The 21,807-nt window shown below is 42.0% G+C and overlaps 1 protein-coding gene across 40 annotated transcripts in view; it reads right to left on the bottom strand.

The window, feature by feature from the left end:
- EPB41L3 (erythrocyte membrane protein band 4.1 like 3) overlaps positions 1-21,807 on the bottom strand; it is a 237,001-nt gene that overhangs the window by 133,718 nt on the left and 81,476 nt on the right. For 5 of the 40 annotated variants that reach the window (XM_054460549.2, XM_063653436.1, XM_063653432.1 and 2 more), the window contains exon 1: positions 16,893-17,293. The exons of 2 other annotated variants lie outside the window; for them this stretch is intronic. Coding sequence is in view for 1 of the 38 variants with exons in the window: in XM_054460544.2 (XP_054316519.1) it covers positions 13,292-13,349 (58 nt within the window). In the remaining 37 variants the exon portion in view is untranslated. Of the gene's footprint in view, positions 1-13,291; positions 13,429-16,292; positions 16,315-16,892; positions 17,302-21,807 lie in introns of those variants that run through there. 33 more of the 40 variants (XM_063653431.1, XM_063653429.1, XM_063653442.1 and 30 more) reach the window with 14 other exon arrangements.

Genomic DNA, 21,807 nt, shown 5'->3' with positions numbered 1-21,807 from the left:
TAGAAATAAGCCAGCAATGGAAGCTTTCTTGTGAATGAGAAGTTCTTCAAAACTAAGTTATAAATGATGTTGCCAATAGGAAATCACCAATATCTATCTTTATACTTCAGAATAATTTCCTACAGTAGTCCAAATGAAAAATTATCATTTGTGTTTCTTTAATTAGAATGCACACCTAATCAAACTCTCGCTTATCTACTTGGTGCTTAACTGAAGAGCTCAGAATTAAAAACCAATTGCACTTTGATTTTCCCAGCACTGAATACAGACAGTGAAAAATGAGAGGAGTACAAATTATTTTCCAAATTACAAGACAACAGAATATTCATCGGTTAAAAAAAAAAAAAACTGTTTACCTTAGACTGTGCTAAAATTGAAAGGGAACAAAGGGGCAGGCCAGATGGTGTATCAGGGAAAGTATTAACAACGTGGAAGTGTTAATTCTTAAGGGGGAGAAATTATCCCAAAAAGCATAAAGAATCCCAAGTCCAAGTTAATTGAAAATGACCAAAACACAACCATCACCCTGAGCAGCATGACTCTCATTGCTCGTTGGGTTAAGGTCTTAGTCCAGCACACACTGATTCTCTTGTATCCCAAGAAGCTCCTGCAGGCACTACAGGGAAGCTCTTCTCATCAGGGAGTCTCACATTTTGAAGTTATATTTACAATTTAAAGTTAAATCACTCTTAACAAAACCATACCTGCTAAATAAAATGTTAAAGACTGAGCTGGAATTTTCCCTCATAAATTCGTGGGATTTTTTCACATTATATTTTAAACGACTCTTTCATTTGAGGATTTACCGAGCACCTAAGAAGTGCCGAGCAGTGTTCTAAAAGTTGGGTCTATGGCAGTAAACAAAATGGATAAAAATCCTGTTGCCATGAAGAGGGTATTCTGGTTGAGGGAGAAACACGAAAACATAAAATGCGTAGTGATATGAAGAAAAGTAACCAGGGAAGAGGAGCAGGTTTTGTAGGATGTTGTGGGGGCTGGGAGGAGGTCTGTGCAAGGCTACGCTAAGCGGCAAAGAATGAAGAAAGGCATGGGAGCCAGCTGTGAAAACGCAGAGGAAGAATGTTCCAGGCTGAGGGCTCGGCAAGTCCAATGCCTCTGAGGGAAAAGGGAGAAGCATGACCCAGTTCAAGGTTCAGTGAGGAAGCCACAAACCTTGCATAAAGCGTTCAGTCCTCAACTAATAAGAAACACACCATAGAATACTAGATATCAACATACACGGATCTCAATCTCACTGTTAGACAACAAACAAGCTACAGAAGAATATGCATAGTATACTATTTTAAAAAATATAAACATTAAAAACAATACCACAAATAATTTAGTAATGCTAGAAATAGTGATGTGGGAAGGAAGAAAGACACATATGGTTATGAGAAACACAAATCCAGAAGAGTGGCCTCTTCTAAGAGGGAGAGAGGTGCACATGCAGAGAATGCAGGGGATTTAGCAATTTAGGGTTGTTTTTATTTTATTTATTTGAGGCAGGATCTTGCTCTGTCACCCAAGCGTGGAGTGCAGTGGTGCAATCATAGCTCACTGCAGCCTTGACTTCCCAGGCTCAAGGAATCCTCCCACCTCAGCCTCCCCAGTAGTAGCTGGAACTACAGGCACACACCACCACGCCTGGCTAATTTTTTTAAAAAATTTTTGTAGAGATGAGGTCTCACTATTTTGCTCAAGCTGGTCTCAAACTCCTGAACTCAAGTGATCCTCCTGCCTTGGCCTCCCAAAGTGCTGGGATTACAGTCCTTGAGCACCTGAGCCCAGCTGGGGTCACATTTTGTGCAGGCTGTGTATATAGGTCATCATCTTTTCAATCAACCCTTTTGTGTATCAGAAATATTTCTCAATATTTTTGTAAAATAATTTTCAACCCCATTTCTGCATCCACTAGCTTCTTTTCTTTGTTTTTTGTTTTGAGACAGTCTCACTCTGTCACCCAGGCTGGAGTAGAGTGGTGTGATCTCAGCCCACCGCAGCCTAGGCCTCCCAGGCTCAAGTGATTCCCATGCCTCAGCCTCCCAAGTAGCTGGGATTACAGGTACCCACCATCACGTCCGGCTAATTTTTGTATTTTTAGTAGAGATGGGGTTTCACCACGTTGGCCAGGCTGGTCTCGAACTCCTGACCTCAAGTGATCCACCCGCCTTGGCTTTCCAAAGTGCTGGGATTACAGGCGTGGGCCACCGCACCCGGCCCATCCTCTAGTTTCTTAATTAACCATTGGATTGAACTGAAGCTTACTGCTTATCTTTGAGTAATGGTCAAGATAGCTGCACTATTTCTGCTCATCTGTGATCAAGAATATTCTACCACTGGTGGAATCATTTCCATGACATGAGAAGAAAGAGAGCATATTAAGGGAATTAAACAGCTGTCATCACTGCCCTGGCACTGCTCTGAAACGACACATTAGAGCCTTTTATGATCTACAGAAAAGGGCTGCATAAAAGAAAATACTGCAAATCTATGTTTAGTGCTTTAAGCTGAGCTGCCTGTCACAATTTTAAATACAGCCCCTTAGCTACATAGGAGGTAAACATTTCCAACAATGTCACCTTTGCCTCTCAATATACTTCTTTAAAAAATAAAACACGGTGGATAAAAATTACATCAAATACATTACCTCACCTACAGTGGCAAAGACATCTGTGCTTTGGTTTCTTCCTGAGCACCAGGTACCCCTGCTGTGTGCACTGCCCTCCTCTCAGCCCTAGCCCACTGCAGCCTGGCTTCCACCCTCAGAATGCAGGGGGTTGAAGATGAAAGGGAAGCAAAGGTGAAAGAATCGGTGCACAAGCTTGGAAAACTGGTACTGCTCCTCCAAGCTTCTCATGGCGAACTCACCAACATCAGCGTGGCTAAATGCAAAGGGAGCGTTGCAGCTCTCGTGTTATTTAAATGTTCAAGAACCCCAGTGAACACTACTTCTTTCTAAATCACATTTCCCCAGCTTCATAGACCTTTTCCTCTTCTACTTCTCCCTTGCAGATTGTCTTTACTCTGCCCTCTCTCTAGTGACCTCAGCTTCTATGGCTTTAATTACCTTCCGATCTGGAGGATTCTGAGTCTTGATCTTTGAGCTGGACCTCTCTGGCTTGCTGGCTGATGCATGAAGGCTACTAGACATGGGTTCTGAAATGTACCACAGGAACTTCAGGACAAACTCCTGACCTGCACATGCCATCACCAACCCCACCATCAACTCATATATGTGTGTGTGTGTGTGTGTGTGTGTATCTCAGGGAACAGCAAGTGGGGTCATTCCCCTCTCCCTCACCTCCCACCATACCCAACATGTCACTAAGTCTCAAAATTCTACCTCCTAAACATTTTTCAAAGTATTCATTTTTCTCCATCTCTTCTACCACTTCCTTAGTTCAGATCATCCTCAATTCTTCCCTGGACAGTAACATTAGTACCATTTATTGGGTACTTATGTACAAAGTACTTATATTTGGGGTTGCTGTATAGATTGATATATTGTGATATTAACTGTGACTTTTATAGAAAAAAAGTGAAGTTTCTAAGTTTAAACATGTGTCCTATAAGCATAAAGTTAGACTGCTATGGTGCCAGAAACTGTTAAGGAGTTCACTGAGTCATTCATGTATTCCTTCAAAAAACACTCATTTTTACCATAATGATGTATTGTCCTTCAAAAAAGTAAACTCCCTAGATTACTACAAAAGCCATATTAAAAGTACATCTGATGATGTCTTACAACAAGGTAACACCCCTCACTGGCTCTGCCTCACCCTCAGGATGACATGGTTCACAGGGCCCTGAACTCTGACCCCAGCTGCCCCTGAGGCTCATCTCCCCCACTGCCCTCGGAGCCCATCTTACTCGTCAGCCACACGAATGTCTCCCTCTTTCCTCCTGGCCTCTGTACATGCTGGTCAGTCACCTCCAACACCCTCCTGTCCAGCCGACTCCAGACTCTATCCAGCTCTCCCCCTTCTCCATTGCATGGCTCCTGGTCATCTTCAGGTCTCAGGTTGGACACCACTCCCTCTCCGTCCAGAGCCACACACCCACAGCTGGTAGGTGAGCTTCTTTTGTGTGCCTTTCATGCCCCAATTCCCCTATCACAGCACTTGGGAGACAACAATTAATTATGTCTGTACTCAGGGTAACAGGAAGCCCCATGAGAATGGGCGGTGACATTCATTTTGCTGGGTGCCTGGGTAGTACTGCAAATATGTATGTACTCAGGATATAGTCCATTGTTAGGCAGATGGACGGAGGCACAGGATGCAGAGCAGGGCATTAAGGAAATCAGACGTTCTTTCCCCTGAATGCTTTCCAGCTCTACTCCCTGACAACACTGTCCGTTATTTTCTTATGCATCTTACAGTTTGAAAAGTGCTTTCACATCAATTACACCATTTGATCTTTGCAATAGTTCTGAAAAAAGAAGATATGGCTGTTCTGCACATTTGTAGATGAGTGTATGTTTCTGAGAGGTTCAGTGATGTGTTTTAGTCAAGTCACAAATTCAAGCCTTTGGATGTGTTTCTCACGTGTGGCCATGAGATACTTCAAAAGAAGAGAAGTTGTTACAGCCAAATTCTGGATTTTGGTTAGCCAGAATTGCAGTTAAAATTCAGAAAAGGGGCAATTTAATATGGGTTAGGATCAGAGATAGATCCAGGTTTTTTAAGTGCCAAAGCTCTTGCAATTGGGAAACCTTAAGAAAAAAGACTATAGGTCGAGCACAGTGGTTCATGCCTGGGATCCCAGCATTTTGGGAGGACAAGTTGGGCAGATCACTTGAGGCCAGGAGTTCAAGACCAGCCTGGCCAATATGGTAAAACCCTGTCTCTACTAAAAATACAAAAATTAGCCAGGTGTGGTGGTGCATGCCTGTAATCCCAGCTACTCGGGAGGCTGAGGCACAAGAATCACTTGAACCTGGGAGGTAGATGTTGCAGTGAGCCAAGATCATGCCGCCACTGCACTCCAGCCTGTACAACAGAACAAGACTCTGTCTCCAAAAAAAAAAAAAAAAAGGAAGAAAGAAAAAGATTATAAAAGTCAAACTTTGGTGCAAACTTTGGAACATGATTCTGTGAGGAAGGAGTCCTGAAGTTTCAGCTTCATTAGCTTGAGGTGAGTCCACATCTCAGTGGAACAGTAGAAGAAACTGAGCTTACAAGAGAAAGAAGAGAATGTATATTTTAAGTCAAAACACTATTACAAGGAAAGGCAAGGTACAAGAAAAAAGAGTCGTAAGAGTAAGAACTATCTGTTTAGCAGTTAACAAGGGCCTGCCATGTGTGAGGCACTGTACCAGGCTCAAAGACACAAAGATGATTAGACATGGTCCTTGCCTGGTTCCACTTACAATCTAGAATTGACAGCACATTTGCAGAGAAGGGGTGCAAACAAAAAGAAAGATTTGGTAAAATGTTAAACATCCCCTAAATGATAGTATCTACAGGAGCACTCCACGCGCCAAGTCTCTGGGCTCTGATTCTGCTCAGTGTTCACCGGTATTTGAAATCTTGTTTACTACTCATCCCCTTGTTTAAAATACAGTTTCCAGGGGAGTAAAACCTGATTTGTTCACCACTGTAACCCCAGCACTGAGCATGGTGCCAGGTTCATAATAAGCATTCCATAAGTATTTGTGGAATAAACAAACAGATAAAAGAACAGAGAAAGGAACAAAACTTTACAAAGGCTCAAACAGTCACATTTTGGCACATGCCATCAGTCTCGTCTTTTCACTTTCAGTGTGTATCTCAGTACTTTGATGAGTCTTTTAACTATCATTGGTGCCAAATGAGTATCCTGCCTGGACAAATCTTAATTTCAAAGACATGTGTCTGACAACCAAGCAGCTGGGAAGAAACACTGGCAATAAGCTTAAGGAGGAAACCAGGTCAAAAGATGGGTTGGTTTAATTTTGCTTGGTTCTTTATTCTGGGAGATGCTTGAACTAGAATTATCTGGAGAAGAGATCATTCAGAAGATGGTCTGAGTAGAGAAGACCTGGATTCATCTTGGGGGTCAATAAAGCATTCACTGAGATAAGGCGCCTAGGGGATTGTCCTTGATCTGAGCAGCACAAAGGCCCTTACACACTCTAATATGACTGAATAAAATGCTTTACAGTTCTAGTCAGGAGAAGACTCAGGCAAGGAGATCAAGTTGGAATCCAACTCTTAAATAAGAGCATGGGGAAATAAGAGTTATGATGGTAAGTCAATAAAGCCAGTAAATGTTTTAGAGGAACACTTTACTGGACACCGAGTGGGCAAAAAAAGGAAATGAAATTTAATTTATTAATATATGTATATTCTACCCTTTGTCAAAGATCTTTTCATATGTCTTGTCTTAATGTGAAAACCCACTTAGAGGTAACTCCAAAATCGCAATTTTTGATGACAACTGGGGAAGGTTCAATGGGGGGAAAAAGCCAACGTCTGAAAATGGTTACATAATTTATCGGGCTTGCTGCCTCTTTGCACCAAGACAGGGCCACGCTGTCAGAAAAGCTTAAGACCTTGAGGCTGAATGGCAACTACGCTCCAAAGACTGAAGTTCCTTCTTGAATTTATCTCTGGAGTCTAAGAAACTGATGCAATTCAAATGTGACATACAGTGACTTTTGTTTTGTTGTCCCCCTATGTGGATTATGTGTGTGTGTGTGTCCCTCTCGGATATGAGCATAGGAAAAAATGCTAATAAATTATAATGTAGTCTGACCATTTACCATTGATAAGAATGTCACTAAACATAGCAACATTTGTAAAGAAAGCTTTTAATCATCTCAAGATTCACACATATAAGTGAAGAACTTCATAATATCTTAAAAGTATCTGTAGGACCCACATAGCTCAGTATGACTTTGACCAGCAGGATCACATTTACTCATAGAAGCATCTCTTCTTCAAGGCCATTTTACTCTTACCAATCACAAAGCAAGAAAATTAACCCCAACTGAAGACATATTAAGAGCTACGTGCTTTCACTTAGATTCTTACTCAACCATTCTGACCATTCTGCTACATAATTATCATTATCCCTATTTAATAGATAAGAAAACTAACCTCTTATCCTACTTCCTTAACCTTTTAAATTTTACATAATTTCCTAGGGCCACAGAAGTTACAAGTGACAGATCAGCCATAAAGAAACCCAAGCATTCTGAGTACAAGGCCAGGTTTCTTTGCTCTATGCTAAACATTCTCTCCAACATTAGTACTATTTATATTGTATCTTCTTTCCAGGTTAAATGCTTATTTGACAACAGTGAAGAAGCTGGAGAGTCATTAAGACAAAAGTTGTTAAGACAGTGTGTCTCAAAATGTGGTCCTGGGACCACCTGGATCAGATTTCACCAAAGTACTTTTCGGGACATAAGGAGGTCTGGATCCAACTCCAGATCTATTAGATGATAATCTGTGGACTGGTCCCCAAAAATTCCTTTCTAACAAACTCATCAGGTAATTCTGTTGTACGTGAAAATTTGAAAACCACTGTGTCTCATTCTTTGCAAACCTCTACTGTTATCTGGAGTTTCATATTCAAAAAATTCTGCATTCTCATTGAGGGCCATCTTTTGGATTACGGGTTTTGTGGTAGAATATCACAAAATTCTATACTCATCTTGAGGGTCATCTTTGGATCTTACAATTACTAACACATGTCCCTAAAAACAAGCAAAGAGGATGACAGCATATACTACTGAAATGAGAAAACATGTACCATGCGTATACTCTCATTAGACTGGTTCTAGATGTCTTCAAAAACAGATCTCATTTCAGCCTGGAGGTAGGCAGCATTGTCATCTGTTCACTCTGGGGAACCTTGCCTAGAGAAATAGAGTACTCCGCCCACAGTTACCTAGCTCAAGGTTAGCAGATGTTTCCATCTGTATCTTCTCTAACTCTTCGCATTTTTTTTATTCTGCAACAAGGATTCCTCACTGCTGGGCCAAGGACAGTGGTGGTGAGCGGTGAGTGCGCGAGCATTACCACCTGATCTCTGCCTCCTGTCGGATCAGAAGTGGCATTTGATTCTCATAGGAGTGCAAATCCCATTGTGAACTGCACATGTGAGGGATCTAGGTTGTACACTCCTTCTGAGAATCTGATGATGTGAAGTGGAACAGTTTCCTCCTGAAACCATCCCCCACAATCCCCGTCCATGGAAAAACTGTCTTCCATGAAACCCCAACCTCTGTGCCAAGGACAGGGCCACACAGCAGGAGGCAAGCAAAATGGAGGTCCTTGGTGCCAAAAAGGTTGGGGACCCGTGTTCTACAATATAACTCCCCCCAATGAATTACTGCTCTCATTTCAAGAATTCAGAGGAAAAGTTTTCCGACTTCTTGAGCAAACAACCTAGTCAATCTCTATTTTCCAAGTCTTATACTTAGCCAGTAAGCATATTCCTTCTAAAGTTAGTAAAAATTGTCACTGAATAGCACAAAATGGTATAAAACACACCAAAATTCATCAATAATAATTCTCTGTAATGAAACTACCCAAAACTCCCTATATCTCTGGGATGTTAGTAACTCTAGGTACAAATTACGTAGAAATATGCAACTGTCAGGGCCAGCCTGAGACCTCTAGATGCCCTGATGGCATCATCTCACAGAAGCCTGGGTGCACCATTCCAGCTAGCACCACCTTCAGGATCATAAAGCTATTCTCCTCAAATTGGTGAATGAAGACTGGATTCCAGGTAAATCCAAGATCAGTCAAAATCATGGTATTATGAATAACATAACAGAGCAGCCCACATCCCTGGAGAAGTGGCATAAAATCTGTGAATGGAATATGACATTTGTTACCATTCTATTGCTGAGGATGAAGGAAGGGTTGGAAACTCAGAGAGAGATCAAAGGAAGCTTAATATTTTCCATCTCTGGGAGCCCAGTGACCCCCTACACCTACTAAACTATCCCAGACCCTGGATGTTTTGACTCTGGAGAGTCTAGTTCAGGTCCAGACTGCTGCATCTGCTGTCCCTCGAGGCATGCCGAGAGGCACATGGGAGAATGATGGGCACCCAGGGACTCAGGTTAGGCTTTGCTAGGTGAGCTCAGCCCTCTATGAAGAGATGACATTAAAATCTGAATTTTAAAAAGTCAGGAAATATATGGTGAAAGTTTGCTTGTTTTAGTTTGTTAGAACCCAATATTCACACACAACATTGAGATATACATAATAATCATCAGAAATTTTAATTTTTAAAAATATCTTGTTTTACCACAAGCCTCCTGATGTGCGTATTAGAAGAGAGTCATGAAGTGTAGGCAGCAAATGGAAGGAGGCAGAGGGGCTGGACGACAAGGCTTCACATCAACACCATCATTAAGGTAATGATCCTTTACCAATATTGCACAAGACCAAAAGAAAATATTTATTTACCATTAAAAATAATGATGTGGGTATAGATTTGCATGCATGAAAAAGCTTCTCCGAGACATACTGTTACATTTAAAAAAAAAAAAAAATGGCCGGGCACGGTGGCTCACACCTGTAATCCCAGCACTTTGGGAGGCCGAGGCAGGCAGATCACTTGAGGTCAGGAGTTCGACACTAGCCTGGCCAACATGGTGAAATCCCATCTCTACTAAAAATTCACATCAAAAAATAGCTGGGCAGAGTGGCAGGCACCTATAATCCCAGCTACTTGGGAGGCTGAGGCAGGAGACTCGCTTGAACCTGGGAGGCTCACTTGAACCCGGGAGGCAGAGGTTGCTGTGAGCTGATACCACGCCACTGCACTCCAGCCTGGGCAACAGACTGAGACTCTGTTCTCAAAAAACAAACAAACAAACAAAACAAGCAAACAAAAAATGGTTACATAGAAGTATTCAAGACAGAAGTCTATTCATGTAAAATATTATGTAACCTATGTATGAGTCTGTATATGTACAAAATGATGCTACTGCTATTTACAGAGCACTTGTGATATACCAGATACTGTGTTCAGTGTTTGCATGTATTATATCATTTAATCCTCATATCCTTCAGATATAAGCATTATGCCCATTTTATAAATGAGCAAACAGGCTCTAGGAAGTTAAAAGAACCATGCCACATAGTTATTAAATAGCAAGGCCCAGAGCCCAACCCAGGTGTGTCCTATTCCACTCTGATACATAATACATTCAGAAAGGTAGATAATGAGATTTCTTTTTTTGGTTTTTCAGTATTGTTAGAATATATTTTAAAGTGAGAATGTATTATTTTTAATATCTCAAATAACTGAGATATATTCATTGAAAGGATAAGGAAAATCTTCCCATATTTCGTATATCTCATTTTCCACCTTAAACAATCCAAAAGTAGTATTTAATCCTCAGTTAAATACTCCCACGAAAAGATGGAATGAATTGCCAAAATATCAATCATTGAGAGAAAAAAACATCACATTCAATTTCTGCAAAATTTTGGATAACTCCATTAACTAAAGACCATCTGTCTCCAGATTCCTGTTCTTCCAACTCATCCTACACTTATCACCAGAAAAAATATTCTTCTTCCCTACTCAACCACTTTCAATAACTCCCCACTACCTAGCAAAGCCGAAAATATCCCTTAGTCTCATATCCAAAAACCTTCCACAATCAGGCCTCACACTCCCTCCTTAGATGCATCTCCCATTACTCCCCAGTGTACAGGCTATATTTCAGCTAAAGGCAGGTCTCTTGACTTCTGGAATGTCCTATCTGGAATGTCTTCTCAATGACTAATTGAGATTCTCTATCAAAATCCAGTCATCTTCCCAAGGCCAAAATGGAAAATCAAAATCGGAAATGAAGAATTTTCAATAGATTTTCCCTATAAAAGGATGCACACATCCTTTTACAGGAAACAATCAATAATACATAGAAAAATAATCACTGATACACAGAATGGACAGCACTACATAAAGTACATTTCAAAAAACTGCATAGCCAAATGATAAACCATATTTCATAAGATTCATGACACTGATTATAAGAGATAACATCATGTTGTACAGCACTCTGCCAATTAAGCTATGACTCACACATTTTTAGAAACTGGAATTTTCATTTTCTTCTTATCTAAAGAACTCAAATTGATTGAGTTATTCAATGCATAAAGAAAATATAAACAAAATAGATTGGCCAAGGTGTTCCCAAAAATTCTTACATATTCAGAATCCAACTCTACTAAGAGTTACTGCTGTCTATGCTTTTCCACACAACATCAACTTGGGTCACCACGAGCACTAGAAATCTATTACTTAAGAGGGCTCCACTACTGTCTCCAGGATTTTCTCCAATCCACTAACATCCAATGTCCAATTTTTGATGCATATTCACAAACAATGAATTAAGTTGCCAGCTTTTTCTCTGCCACATGGCTGAGAGCCATGTAAGACATATCCCAATTTCAGAGATGTTAAATGTGAAAAAATAACTTTCTTTTAGAAATGATGAAATTTGGGGCTTGAATCAAATACAAAGAAACTCGCTATTTGAGGATGTAAACACAGGCATGTACAAAAATGACCAAAGAAGAGAGAGCTAAAACAGAAAATAGTTTTCCTCTCTTTAGTTCAATGCTAGGAGATCAATATCATCTCCCAGCACTAATCCTTTTCAGCTTTTGTCACCCTACCATTTGATCCCTCCCCTCTTCAGAGGACACCCTCCACACTGATGTCCTCCATGACACCAATTAGAGCTGGCAGGAAAGGAAACCGACTCCCTGCAGTTCTTCCCTCAAAGAAACCATTCTTCTTTTCTCTTGGTACCTGCAGAATTCTCTTCCCTGATATGGCAAAACCTCTAGGATCTACCAATTTGAGCTACAGACAGAGGTAACAACCTTGTTATGAAGAGGACCACGCCATTAAAAATAATGACTACATACATGAGTCTGGTAATTCTCATTTTCTTAAATAATGCAGCAGTGCTTTTTAAGCCTTCTCCAAGATTTTTTTTTTGGGGGGGTAGTAAAGCGTAAGTTACAAATGGCCCCATTTTTTATACAATTCCGTATTTACTGAATGCTTTAAGTGTCTAGACCTCTACTTGGTTTGGGAAAGAAACCTCAAGAGAAATAACTACCTATCCTCATCAAGCACCCACCCAATATAACTGGAGAGAAAAATATAGACTCAAGGCAGGTTAAATATTGCATTTGTTTTCTAGGTCTAATATAGACCTTTCTGCTTTCTCTCTCTCTCTCTGTTTTTAGTTTGTAAGGCAGGGTTATAAGAACAACGTATCAAAATGTCAGCAATCTAAAAATTAAGTTGTCAGCTTTTTCTCTGTACTGCAAATTACAAAAGAATTAGGGGTTTGGTGCTAATAGAAGCTTACAATTCCAAAGTATGCAATTTAACCAATCATCATAAGGACTAAAAATGCAACACCAAAGACATTTCAACCAAGTAATCTGCAGTTCTGGCATCTAATTTCAACTTCTCTACTTGTGCCATTCTTCCCAATTTGTTTCTTCTTTATGCTTTGAAACTGTGCTCTGGAATTGCTACATAGTTAAGAAAGAACTGCCCAGAGCTCCTACATACATAATACACTCACATGAAAAATGTCAGTCATCTTAGCAAGGAGGTATGGAAAAGACAAGGAACATCTGCAGCCATTCTGTGCTTCTTCGTTTTTTATGCTGATATTACCATAAATTCAGAAAGGAAAACATGAAATGTACTTTATTGTTTCCAAATTTCAGTCTTATCATTTATTCAACACTAATTTGGGTGAAATATGTCTCTGATCATCTCTGCACTAGAATTCTAAATTAGGATTAAAATGCTAAATTATAAACTAATTAGTACATAAAACAAAAATGGAAATGGAAATCAATTACTCCAAATCACTGCAGATATCTTCTACACTTATGAAATACCTTTTTCCATTTTTTCCTATTGCCACCTGCAATCACATCACTTAAAAATAAATGAGAACATCGTCTACCCAATAAGTAAATTGCATCTTTAGAGAGACCACATACTTTTTTAAAAGACATTACTAATAACCTAAATCAAGAATTTAAAAAGAATGCTATTTTAGTACAAAGAACAGTAAGAAATATGTTGACTCAATATATAAATAAAAATATACTCATTTTTCTTGTTCTTTAATTTTGTAAATGGCCCTTCTAAAAAATGACAGTATTTTTCTCTACAAAAGGAATATTCAGTGCTTTCTACTATTTCACAAAAAAACAAACAACAAAAAAAAACGTCTCCTTCCTTTCTCTTGGAGACACATTTTCCCATGCAGTCTTACATTCATTTATACCTTCTAATTCTCCAAACAATACCTCGCAATGCAGTTCAACTTGAGAAAGGAGTCTCATTGATTGATCAGGCAAAGTTTTAAAGCCAGCAAGATGCTTCAGATGGTCTGGTTTTGCCTGCCCCACCCTTGTTTCCTTTGAGCCATAGTGATGTCACAACACCAGGCAGGACAATGACTTCACTGCTCCAGTCCTTGCTTCTGAGCACAGAATTCCTCACAGCCAAGGCAAATCAAATAACAGCAGAACCCTCCCGGGCTGAGTGCCTGATGAATTCCCAACAAATCAGCAGCTAGCTAGCCTTTTGAAAGAAATAGACGCAGCGATTGCACGATTAAGGATCTCTCTAAATGAAGTGGTGCTAAAGATAAATTTGATTCATACCTTTCAATGGTGAGTCTATATTCCACGGAAAACTGATGGGGTACTTAGGGGAGACTATGGGAATTAAAGACGGCCAGGGTAGATTACTCAAGAACCCTCTCTTGGCCGGGAGTGGTGGCTCACGCCTGTAATCCCAGCACTTTGGGAGGCCGAGGCGGGTGGATCACAAGGTCAGGAGATCCAGACCATCCTGACTAACACGGTGAAACCCCTTCTCTACTAAAAATACAAAAAGTAGCTGGGCGTGGTGGCGGCCGCCTGTTAGTCCCAGCTACTGGGAGGCTGAGGCAGGAGAATGGCGTGAACCCAGGAGGCGGAGCTTGCAGTGAGCCCAGATCCCGCAACTGCACTCCAGCCTGGGGAGACAGAGCGAGACTCCATCTCAAAAAAAAAAAAAAAAAAAAAAACTAGCCGGCTAGCCGGGTGTGGTGGTGGTCGCCTATAATCCCAGCTACTCGGGAGGTTGAGGCAAAAGAATTGCTTGAACCCAGGAGTCGGAGGTTGCAGTGAGCGGAGACTGGGCCATTGCACTCCAGCCTGGGTGACACAGTAGGACTCCATCTCAAAAAAAAAAAAAAAAAAAAAAAGTCTCTCTCTTCATTATATATAGTCAAATTCTCACAGAAAGGAAACATTTATTCTTCAGCCTACTCTTGGAGTTCTATTTTACTGGAGAGGACATGAATTCTAATTTGTGAATTTTAGGGAAAGCACTAACTTAAAAGATGAATGCACATCATACAACACGGAAGAAAATACTTTTACAGCAAGTTCCTGCCACACTTAATGTAATATACTACATAAGTCCAGAAAAGATTTGCAAGATAACATCATCACATCTCTCAGTACATGGAAGTTGCCTCTCTTCTACCTAGGTGGCCCCTTAATGAATTTGACCAACCAGTTTTTAAAAAACAATAAATAAAATTGCATCCGATCAAGTTAAAAAAAACCTGATCTTTTATTTCAACACAAAGTTGGCCAAAGTCCAAGCACTGTACATGAATTGATAAAAAATTTCTTTTAACCTAAATCGCATTCATGCAGAAGAAATGTCTTCAAAATTAAATGTAAATATTCATTGAGACACTGACATTTGACCTATAGCTCCTGAATCCTTCACCTAAAAGGGGTTTACAAATTAAAGTGGCTACTCTTCTTGTTATGGATGAATTATTCACAAAACATGTTCTGTTTTGAAAAACTTATTTTGGCTAAAGTGTATTAACTAAATAAACTTGATGCAGTAAGTTGTGCATCTGATATTTTGCTTTTCTAAACCACCAGAAAACCATAATGCAAATGAGACAGTATTAAGCATTCAGCTATCAATGCCTTGCAAATTAACAAATTGAAGTCACGCTTCTCCAATTTAGTATTTATTCCCTCTCACATTAATTTTGTTACTCCAACTAAAGTTTTTAAAGTTTGATACCAAAATTAACATACATTTTTTAAACACTCACTCTGAGCCAAGAGAGAAATCACCTCTCAGTCCCCAGAGTTCACTGAAGCTTGATGTGCTGCTCTCTTTTCTTAATAGGGCTTTTCTGCTTAATTTGCTGTAATTGGGACTACGTCCATGGCTCACAGACATAAGAGGAATTTTATCATTTTTGTTTCCTTGAGACTTTAAAAATCTAGGTAAATTTCAAAAACAAGGTTTTTAAGCACTTGGTGTGACGCTTCCTGTACTACAGAAGTTAATGCTATCAACAGAAACTCCAGCACACCTGGCCACCTCAGAGAGCCTAAAATTCTCACTGTGCCCCACTCCCCACCCCCCCTCAACAAAAAGGACAGGCAGGATATCTGCAAAAGCAATTCCGCAAGACTAATGTAAAAAAGCTGAAACAACTTAAACACGCAATGGAAGCACTGCATTAGCAGGACTGCCTGGCCCTCTCAGGACCTCCCAGCCCAACCTCCACAAGTAATTAATACCACATGTTTCCTTTATCATTCTATTTGTTCTGTTCCGCAACAATCTCTACCAACTTTAACCCTGGGCTGCAACTAAAGGAAAAACCCTAGGAAACTTCAGATCCGTAATATAAAAAGAAAATTGAAAAGAATACTCTCATTGCAAGGGACCACAGTTAAAATTTACTAGGTAACCACACCCACCGCATTGCAGAAGCCATGAACTTGGCAGGCGTAGGGGGGAAGGGGAAGAAGTCGGGCGAGATTAGAGGAGAAACCCGAAAAAGCAAGCCCCTGCGGCAGCAGCCAGGAAACACCCGCCAGGAACTGGCTGAGACCCCAACTCCAGCGGTCCGGAGCCCTAGCCTCCCCACCCCCACCGCTGCAGAGCCGTCTTCGCAGACACCTCCCGAGGAGAATCGCGGCCCCGAGGGCGCCAGGTGAGTCGCGCCGCCCCGAGCCCCCGGGCCACGGCAGGCCGACCCAGGCGCCCCCGGCCCGCCCGTGCTCCCGCGCCCGGGTGCCAGAGGCGAGGGGCCTCGGCAGGTGCCCAGGCCCAGGGCAACCCCGCTTGGACGCTCCCTCCTCCTCCCCCCCACCGGCCGGGGGCCGCTACCCCAGTTCGGGGAAACTAGGCAAGTTATATAAAAGCGGCCGGCCCCCCTGCCCAGCGGGGATGCTTTGTGCGGAGCGCACCTTATCGGCCCCGCGCTGCGCCCGCCCGCGCCTGCACCCGGGACGAGCCCGCTGCCGCCGCGCGCTGAGCGCAGGGCCCCTCCCGCGGCCGGTCAGCCGCCACCCGCCCGGGCGGCGCCGCAGTGTCGCCCCCTGTCCCCCGCACCTCCCCGGGGGAGGGGCCGGCCCGCGCTCGCCCCCAGCCCGAGGGGCAACTTAAAACATGGCGCCCCGGGCGGGGGATTTGCGCAAATTGGCGGAGAAAGGACGCGGGGACCGAGTCGCCCCCTCGGCCAGGGATCCCAGGGAGGCCCCCAGGCCGGAGGCCGGGTCTCAGGCTCTGCGCGCCGGCCCAGCCACTGCTGCAGCGCGGCGGGCGGAGCGGGCGGGGGGCGCGGCGGGCAGGCTCGGCCCGCTGGGGGTCCCGGCGAGCGGGAGGGCGGTTGGGGACCCCGGCTGCGCCCGGCGCGGGGCTCGGGATTCGGGAGACCGCGCGGCGCCGAAGCCGCGCGTCAGCCTCACAGTCCCGCGCGCCTCGCCCCAGGCCTCGGGCTCTTCCTCCGCACCTCGTAAAGCCGAGACCCCCTCGCAGTCCCCCACTCCGAGAGGCGGAAAAGTTACCTGGGATCAGCAGGGAGCCCGGGCGCGCCGCGGCGTGGGGACTAGGCTCGGGCGCACGTCCTCGGCGGCGGTGCGCAGGAGACTCGGGCGTGGGGAGGAAGCCGCAGCCCAGGGCTGCTCGCCGCGGTTCCCCCCCGCCCCCTGTTGCAGGAGACACCGAGGTTCCGCGGAGCTGCGGCGAGGGCCCACGCCCAGAGACCGTGCGAGGAAAGCCAACCTCGTCCTGCCTGCCCTCCCAGCCACGGGGGAGGGGGCCACCGCAGTACTTCAGGACAGTTACATGGGCACAGCCTCCGCCGTCCTGGCGCAGGGTCAGGCTCCACGGACGACGCCTGGAGACAGCTGCCAATGCCAATAGCTTTAGCCCTTTATTCCCACTGGCCTCTCCAGACCCCTCTTCCTTCCCAGACATCCCCTGTGAGAAAGGAGGGAGGGGGTGTTCCTGACCTTCAGGTGAGTTATTTATTGGCTAGGGACTGCAGTATTTTTTTTTTTCTTTTTGGAAAGAAAAGAAAATCAAGTTGGTGGTGTCTTCAAGTCATGTTAATAGAGAAGATCTGAATTAATGCTTGATAAGAGAAGTCGCCCATTTTTCAGCAACTCAGCTACTCCATCCTCCCCAGTATCTATAAAGCTTTCCACCGAAATTTATCCTGATTTTAAAGAGTGGAGGGGGCTCACTGATTTGTAAGCGAAAGAAGTAACTCCTGGTCATCTCACAATATCTTAAGATCTAACCGACTAACCAAGATATTTAAGAAATATTTTTATGGGCACAAAAAGAATAGAGTGAATAAGACATAGTATTTGATAGCACAACAGGGTGACTATAGTCAAAATAATTTGATTGTACATTTTAAAACAAAGTATAATTGAATTGTAACACCAATGATAATGCTTGAAGGATGGATTTCCTGTTTTCCATGATGTGATTATTACACATTGTATGCCTGTATCAAAACATCTCATGTACCCCATAAATATATATACATACTATGTACCCACAAAAATTAAAAATATTAATTTTTTTAATTTTTAAAATAAATTGTATGTATATTTAAGGCATACAACATAAGATACATATATAGTAAAATGGTTATTATAGTGGAACAAATTAGCATATCTATCATCTCACATAGTTACGCATTTCCCCCAACACCCCTCTACTTGTGGCAAGAGTAGCTATAATGTACTCATTAGGAAAATCCTGAATACAAGACACTTCTTAGCTCTAGTCCTCGTGTTGTACATCAGATCCTTTTCATGTTGTACGTTATTAATTTTTTTAAAATAGAGCCTTCTCCAAATCATCCCGTTGCCCCTCCAGGAGCTCAGGGACTCATTAAAAGAGGGAAAAAATGGATTCACAAAAATATTGCATTTGCTACTGGGTGTCAAAGACAAGATACAGAACACGTGCCTCTGGGAAAGATTAGTGGGCCTGATCTGTCAGTGAGGCCTGGAGAGGTGGGGAGACTTGGCGCAGGTTTCTAGAATAGGGAAAACTTCAGTAGGAAAGGAGGATGGTATTTGATTTCCTTGGCTGGAGTGGAAGGGTTTTTTCATGTTGAAGAGGGAGAAGGTTGGAAAATTATAGTTACTATGTTGCTATGGAGTTTATGGGACTATATTCTATAGATGTGTAGCTTTGGGAAATTTTGAGCAAGAAAGTATTAGTGGGCCTGATCTGTCAGTGAGGCCTGGAGAGGTGGGGAGACTTGGCGCAGGTTTCTAGAATAGGGAAAACTTCAGTAGGAAAGGAGGATGGTATTTGATTTCCTTGGCTGGAGTGGAAGGGTTTTTTCATGTTGAAGAGGGAGAAGGTTGGAAAATTATAGTTACTATGTTGCTATGGAGTTTATGGGACTATATTCTATAGATGTGTAGCTTTGGGAAATTTTGAGCAAGGAAGTGTGACTGAAGTAATGTTTTAGGAAAACTAATCTTATGGCTCTGCAAAGACTAGAACAGATGGGCAAATACCAGGTTGGTGATCGGAGGAGACTATGGTATTAAGACAGTTACCAGAGGTAATGAGGGCCTGAATTGTCTTTCAGGTGACAGATAAAGGGGACAGTTCCAATAGTGGATGTTTGGGAATTAACTGCATTTCCTATCAGGAAGTGTTGCATATGAGTATTAGAGATATATATGCACATATCACATACGCACCTGTATGCCTCTGTGTGTGTGTGTGTGTGTGTGTGTGTGTGTGTGTGTGTGTGTGTAGCATATAAGGTCTGTGAATGAAGAAAGAATTCATTTTCCTTTTTTGCATGTACACTAAAGCACTCCATTAAAAGTGGACTTGAATAAATTGTATTGTTTACAATAAACACTCATTTGGCATTATCATTCAAGAAACAGATGGCTCCATATTTTCATTCATTTTATTGCAGTATTTTTGCTATTTTTTAAAATTGAAAGCAAACTTTTTCTTATGACTCATGAATCTTAATCTTTGTGGTGATGAAAATCAGCAATAGTGTCTGAATGGCAATTTTCTTGGGAGAAAAAATGTTAGACAACTAAGTATTTTTTTAATTAGAAATACCTATCGAGGCCAGGCGCAGTGGCTTATGCCTGTAATCCCAGCACTTTGGGAGGCCGAGGTGGGTGGATCATGAGGTCAGGAGTTCAAGACCAGCCTGGCCAAGATGGTGAAACCCCATCTCTACTAAAAACACAAAAATTAGCTGGGCATAGTGGTGGGCGCCTGTAATCCCAGCTACTCAGGAGGCTGAGTCAGAGAATTGCTTGAACCTGAAAGGTGGAGGTTGCAGTGAGCCGAGATCTCACCACGGCACTCTAGCCTGGGCAACAGAGGGAGACTCTGTCTCAAAAAACTACAACAACAAACAAACAAACAAAACCCTATCTAATTATGGTAATATTCCATGAATTGAAAATTTGGAGTAAAAACCATACTGCTGCATAGTTTGATAGGAAATCTTGGAAGCAATTACTTTGGAATCCTCTGGATTTAACCAAGGCTCTCCTTTATTATTTTTTTCCCCCTAGCACAGACAGGGAGAAAAAGAAACGTCAAATTCATGAGTGGTGCATAGCTGCATAGCTCCCTCAGCAACTTGCCTGCATCTTGGTAATAGCGATCTCTTCATTCTTTCTTGTGAATCCCACGCAGGATCCTCTCTTAGTCCTCTCTGTCTCCCCACAGTGCCTCACTGGGCACATTGCAAGCCAAGCACTTCACATTTTTGCTAAATGAATGAATGGACATTGAATAATGAACTAAGTTGTCACTTTTCTTCAGGGTTTCAGCTTCCTCATGTATAAAATTAGGGACTGATTCTAAAATTCTGTATGGTTCAATAATATTGGGGGTCTATAACATTAAAAGATGTATCACCTCTTACTACTTACTGAGTAAAAGCAATAATGAAAACCCTACTATTTAGCTCTCATCAGGAATTAATGAGCTCTTCCACACAGAAAGGAGAAGGAACATAAAGTAGAAAGCAAGGTGAAGATACAATTATGATTGAATTTGCTTGCTTTCTTAGAATACTAACTTCTCTCCTTTTCCCTCTCACTACCAAAAATAAAGCCACTATAGCCCCAGAGAATTCTTTATTCTTGTCAGTGTAACCCCCCTTGTGGTGCTGTTTCAATAAGTTATAGAAAAGTAGTTCTTGGGTCCAGTAAATGCTGTTTACACAGTCCTAGAATTAGTGCCAATTTGGCATGAGAACTCAGTTCTTCAGATTCTTAATTTACTATGTCCACACAGTGCTAAAGGGAGTGTTATGCAAATACTGAAACAATCCATGGAAAGTCAGGAAAGATTCCATGACTCTAGCCTAGGTCTTAGGATGCCCATTCTGGTCTCCACTACCTTAACTTGGGCTTCCTCTATGCTAATCTTATTTATGGACTTCCTGAAATTACTCTATATAAGTTATATCACTGAAGGTCACCAGCTATCAAGAATTCTAACCACGGTGCAGAGAAAAGGGTGCAGCTTACTTCAGGTAAGATATGTGTGTAAATTCATCCCAAGCTGAAGAGATTGGATCCCCCATGAACCTCTATTCCACCACAAATGTCAATAGAGTACTGACTCCTTGAGTGAATGAGTAACTGGTATTCTGCTACCTGAACAGCAATGATAACTCCAACCTGATAGCCAAGACAAGGACAGAATTTGCAGTTGTATTGACAGCCATGTTGTCAGCCTTATGGATGAGACTCCAGAAAGAAATAATAGAGAATCAGTCTGGTTAAACTTATCTGAACTTTGCTCTCAAACATGAAAATTGAAGGAATATTGACGCTTGAGCAAACCCTACAAATGCCACCTAATAGACATTCACACTCATTTGGCCTCATTTATTCAACCTGATCTGCTGCCTTAGTGAAATGTTAACAACACTGGCAATAACTCGTTGAGGCTTATTTTATGCTCAGAATAATGTCAGGCACCTGAATTGCATATCAAGTTCTTGAAATCAGGATATAAAGTCTTCAGCCACGTGTTACTGGGGACCATAAATAAGAGAAATACAGGGATGAATGCATAATTCAAAAGCAACAAGCTTATTCTTCTGAAATAAAAATTCATTGAAGAGTTTCTAGGTTCTAAGAATAGCTTTAAGTTTCAGCTCATTAAGGCTTCCAGATGCTCTCTTCATATTGAGTTTGTATACCCCATTTCAGGGGTCTGTGTACATGCAAGGCACAGATGCAAAATGAAATAAAGTATTGATAAGTATAAATGTAGCACAAAATGTATGAAAATGTATACATGAGATGGAGCAAGTTTAGGCATGCTAACACCATTTAAAATCATTCCTATTCATCAGAATTCCATATTTGCCTTTTTTCTCTTTGTATTCTTACATAAAGAATAGCCTTAAAGGTGGACCAGTATATAGTATGTAAGTTTTATTGTATT

This window comes from Pongo pygmaeus, chromosome 17, assembly GCF_028885625.2.
Source record: "Pongo pygmaeus isolate AG05252 chromosome 17, NHGRI_mPonPyg2-v2.0_pri, whole genome shotgun sequence".
NCBI lineage: Eukaryota > Metazoa > Chordata > Mammalia > Primates > Hominidae > Pongo > Pongo pygmaeus.
Note: the sequence above shows the minus strand (reverse complement) of the source record. Positions and strands in the feature narration are given on the sequence as shown.